At 45.6% G+C, this 5,153-nt stretch overlaps 1 protein-coding gene across 1 annotated transcript; it reads left to right on the top strand.

The window, feature by feature from the left end:
- LOC124033271 (serine/threonine-protein kinase PLK2-like) lies at window positions 1-4,899 on the top strand. The gene is made up of 13 exons (XM_046345252.1): window positions 1-221; window positions 378-485; window positions 591-707; window positions 876-1,005; window positions 1,191-1,374; window positions 1,503-1,701; window positions 1,872-2,019; window positions 2,285-2,376; window positions 2,493-2,706; window positions 2,919-3,078; window positions 3,327-3,456; window positions 3,752-3,862; window positions 4,131-4,899. Exons 1-13 carry the CDS (start codon window positions 30-32, stop codon window positions 4,320-4,322), a joined length of 1,977 nt encoding a protein of 658 aa, XP_046201208.1. The 5' UTR covers window positions 1-29; the 3' UTR covers window positions 4,323-4,899.
- Window positions 4,900-5,153: the final 254 nt, after the last annotated feature.

Raw genomic sequence — 5,153 nt, 5'->3', positions numbered from 1 at the left:
AGTACGCGCAGTGAAGACACAGCCTCGAAATGGAATTACTTAGGAATATCGCTGAACAGCCGACGAATATCAACAGGATGTGCGAGCCCAAACTGCAGGAGTCCTGTGAACTGCGGAGAAAGAGGACGGAGGATCACGGTCTGGCACCTGCGGAGATGGCGAGGATTGTCACGGATCACGCCAGCGGGAAATGTTACTGCCGTGGGAAAGTTCTGGGAAAGGTAGCCATCAGTGAATTATAGCACAACGCAAATTACGCCAAGACAATATGATTATTTATAGGTGTCCACTTCGGGAATTGTTATTACAAAGCATGCACAATTTGAATTAGGTTGGTAAATAAGCTTATCAATATGATTGTGATATTTTATTTTCAGGGAGGCTTCGCCAAGTGCTATGAGATGACCGACCTGTCCACGAGTAAAGTTTACGCAGCGAAAATTATTCCCCACACGCGCGTCTCCAAACCTCACCAAAGGGAAAAGGTAAGAGCGCTCGCCACGCTTCATCTCGTGTTATTATAAAGCGATATAGACTGATACTAAATCTAATTAATTCCTTTTAATCATCACTATATCTCTTCTCCATAGATTGACAGGGAAATCGAGCTACATAGAGTTCTCCACCATAAACACATCGTGCACTTTTACCATCATTTCGAGGACAAAGATAACATCTACATTCTCCTGGAATACTGCAGTAGAAGAGTGAGTGTTAATGTTCTACTTAAATAGTGAGCCTTTATTTCTAAACCACAGCCCTCAACGGGCGGTCATGTCTCTGGCTAATGTGAAAGCTATGTTCTTACTTTCCATAGTTGGCTGACTGCCTTGACTGATCTAATATGCATTCTCCCCCATGTTCTCTTTGCGCAGTCTTTGGCACACATCCTGAAGGCACGCAAAGTGCTCACTGAGCCTGAAGTGCGATACTACCTCCGTCAGATCGTCTCAGGGCTGAAGTACCTACATGAGCAAGAGATCCTGCACAGAGACCTCAAACTGGGTAAGCATCTAGCAAGACACACAATAGAAGCCAGAGTCTTTATCGTTAAATCGGCCAACCACCATATGCATAGATATCCAAACCTGCAACCTTTACCTGTCATGACCAGCAAACCAACCACCTTGTGTTATTGATCACTCACATACAGTAGATGGTTTAATATTTGAAATCTTCTCCACTCCTAGGTAACTTCTTTGTGAGTGAGTCGATGGAGCTGAAGGTGGGAGACTTTGGGCTGGCTGCCAAGTTGGAGTCTGCTGGGAACAGGAAGAAGACCATCTGTGGGACGCCCAACTACCTGTCCCCTGAGGTGCTCAACAAGCAGGGCCATGGCTGTGAGTCGGACGTCTGGGCCCTGGGCTGTGTCATGTGAGTGCACTACTATATGTATACATTTCTTGTCAATAGAAGGCTCTGGAAAATGACATTCTCTATGTAAATGCACTGTAATGACAACCAGTCTCTAACTAAGTCTCTCCCGCTCCTCTGTGCTGCAGGTATACCATGCTCCTGGGCAGACCCCCGTTTGAGACCACCAATCTGAAGGAGACGTACAGATGTATTCGGGAGGCGCGTTACTCCCTGCCCTCCTCCCTGTCGCCCCAGGCCAAACAGCTCATCTCCAGCCTCCTGGCCAAGACCCCAGAGGACAGACCTCACCTGGACCACATACTGCGCCATGACTTCTTCACACAGGTGAGTTAGCTTTTTCTAACTCTCTCTGTACCATATGGAGCATGAGACTGCAAACCTAGTTTCTTTTTAACATCCTTTTTAACACCCTGCTTATATATTGTGATATGTTTTCATTCAAGTATATGTTGTCCATTATTCTCTTAACATCTCTCGCCTCTCCCTCCTTTCAGGGTTTCGTGCCAGAGCGTCTCCCTGCTAGTTGTTGCCACTCTGCTCCAGACTTCCACGTCTCCAGCCCTGCCAAGAGCTTCTTCAAGAAGGCAGCGGCCGCCCTCTTCGGCGGGAAAAGAGACAAGGTCAAATACTACGAGACTCTGAGTGAGTATATCAATCATTCACTACGCCAGACAGCTTTAGCCAATGTCGCCAATTCATAAATCAGTATTTGTTTACTGCATGAAAGGAAATTCAACATTTTTGCTAATTAACGAGTGGTGGTAAAAGCTGGGGTGTCATAAATCCACAGATTTAGCCATGATAGTTTTTGGCAAATTTCCTAGCTAATCACACATCCGGTTTGAATGAGAGGCTTGCAGGGTGAGGCCATCCAGAATGAATGCTGACTGTGTGTTGTCTCTGGTAGATAAACTCACCAAAGAGGAAGAGGAGATCTACAAGCTTCGACATGACCTGAAGAAGACAGTCATCAGCCAGCAGACCAAACAGATTACTGAGGTGATAGTCATGATCAAAAGAAAATAGAAAGTCATTTTATGAGGAAATGCTGAGTCATGAGAAAGGAAAGTGTGAGGCTATGTTATTTAACCCCTCTCTCTTTCGCCTCCTCTCAGGACGGAAGGCCACTGTCACCATCTGCTGGGAGGCCGGTCGCCCCGTCAACCGAGGGCCTGCCCCCGACGACACGAGACCCCATACGGCTTATTGTCAGGGGCAGTCTGGGTAGCTGCAGCAGCAGTAGTGAATGTCTTGAGGACAGCACCACTGGCAGTGTGGCTGAGACAGTTGCCAGCGTTCTCAGAGGATGCCTGGAAAACATGCCCAAAGGTAAGCCTAATGCATTTATAATCCTGAGGATGAGAGTTGCGTTTGTTGACATTAGGCAGGTACAGTGTAATTACACTGTAGTACTTACTACCATGTAGAGACATGATTCCAACACCAGTGGAACTTATATGATAATTGGGACTCCCTTTGTTATTGCATATGGTTGAATTGTGTTTTAATCACAACTACCTTTCCTCTCCCTCTCTCTCTAGCGGGTGACCTCCCTAAAGGGACAGAGTGCAGTAACCTGCAGTGGGTCACTAAGTGGGTGGACTACTCCAACAAGTATGGCTTTGGCTACCAGCTCTCCGACCACATAGTGGGAGTTTTGTTCAACAACGGGACACACATGAGCCTCCTCGCAGACAAGAAGTACGTACTCTGTTCTCTTTATCACACAATATATCACTCATACCTTAGTTGGAGATAGTTTGGGCTGTACTGGAAAGTAGTCCCGGCTTCAGATGTAAAAGTAAACAAAGTCAGAAGGTATTTTTGTCCTTTAGGCTTTCATACCTTGATAAATAAATCAAATCAATCTGTTTCGCATGCGTCTTGTCCTTCAGAAGCCCAACAGGTGTTTTCGGGTTGTTCACTCTCTCTTCTCTCTCTGTCTGTAGGACTGTCCACTACTATGCTGAGTTGGGTCAGTGCTCTGTGTTCTCCACCTCTGACGTCCCTGAGCACTTTGTAGGTCAGGTGACCGTCCTCAAGTACTTCGCCCACTACATGGAAGAGAACCTGATGGATGTAAGTCTTCACCATATAGCTTCTATAGCCTCTCCTCTCATCCTCTATTCCTCTCTTTTCCTTTCCTGCTCCTATATTCAGCAACCTCTCTATTCTATCTTTCCTCTCAATTTCTTCCTACTGTTACCATCTCCTCATTTGTTTCACCTCCTATCCGGTCCTTTCTTCCTCTCTCCACCTCCCGGTCCTCTGCTCTGCTCCACCCTCCTATACTTTCCTGTCCTCCGTCCACCTCTTTTCTTTCCTAGTCTTCTCTCAGTCTAATGATGAACCTGTTCCTGTGTTTGCTGTGTAGGGTGGAGACCTGGTGAGCCAGGCAGACACACACATGCCCAGACTCTACCTGCTGCAGTGGCTCAAGTCTGACCGTGCCCTCATGATGCTCTTCAACGACGGCACATTTCAGGTAAACACACTCATCATCATCATCATCATCACAGCCAAATTAGACATTACTCAGCCAAGAAAATACATGACACCGTGCAGCTACGGTAAACCAGCAGAACAACTCAAATGAGCTTATTCTAACACATGACACATTTCAGGCACACTTGTCATTAGTATCCCGAAAGGGGTCTAATGTCTCCAGACATGTTGGTACTATGCTATTTGTTCCATGTCCTATCCTGTCAAGACTTTATTAAACCATTCATATCCATATATTTCTCTAACAGGTCAACTTCTACCATGACCACACTAAGATCATCCTGTGCACCCAGCGGGAGGAGTACTTGCTGACATACATCAACGAGGAGCGTGTGTCCTCCACCTTCAGACTGAGCTCCCTGCTCACCTCCGGCTGCCCCGCAGACCTGCGCCAACGCATGGAGTACTCACTCAACATGCTGCTGCAGCGCTTCAACTGAACCAGAAAGCAGTGCAAGGCGAAAGGACAGTGTATGGGGTCAGACCTGTGTAAAGTGATGGACTACTGATTGGTAACCTTTTGCAAATCTATCAGCAGAGGTGCAGCTGAATCTTGATGGACAGACTCTGGAAAGGGCTGATCTGTATGTTGATCATTGGAAGATAAGAAGACTGGATGTTATGATGAGGGGATGGAGGTACGAATGTGAAACCCATCCGATTTTGAGGAAGATGGAAGTGTGGAAGTGGAAAGGGAACTGGGCTGGGACCAGATAAAGTTGATGTTTTTCTAATCAAAGTAGAACCCTAAGGGCTGATGGATGCTCCAGGTGTAAGTGGAGCTGGACTAGTCGACTGTAATGTACACAGCACTTCTGCAGAGCAGAGGCAGGGGAGGCTGTGTTTGTGAAGATACATTAACTTAGACTGTGATTCATTCTCTGAGGATAGATGGACATGGCTGTGTTAGGCTGGGAAGGATGACGCTGATCATACAAGAAGAACCATTACTCTGATAATTAACTTATTGTGTACAAAAGTGCATTATTTATTTAATAAATAAATAAACTTTTACAAAAAAATATGTACGATGATATGACTGGCTTATTGAGGTTCTCACACACCTCATCGGTTTTAAGTGCTTAATTTCAAGTATTTACTGTCAAAGATTGCTATTCATAGAGACAAACAACCTGTGAGTAAAACTCAAGTTTTCCTGGTGTTTTGATGAAGTCCTTTTTAAATACTGACAGAACGAATTCTACAAAGCCTCAGGCGATACTTTTCTTTCTTTTTTTCCTTTTTCTCCACTCACATTTACATTCCTTCAT

Source organism: Oncorhynchus gorbuscha, linkage group LG04 (assembly GCF_021184085.1).
Source record: "Oncorhynchus gorbuscha isolate QuinsamMale2020 ecotype Even-year linkage group LG04, OgorEven_v1.0, whole genome shotgun sequence".
In the NCBI taxonomy this organism is placed as follows: domain Eukaryota; kingdom Metazoa; phylum Chordata; class Actinopteri; order Salmoniformes; family Salmonidae; genus Oncorhynchus; species Oncorhynchus gorbuscha.
The sequence above is the reverse complement of the archived record's forward strand: the minus strand, read 5'-3'. Positions and strand labels throughout refer to the sequence as shown.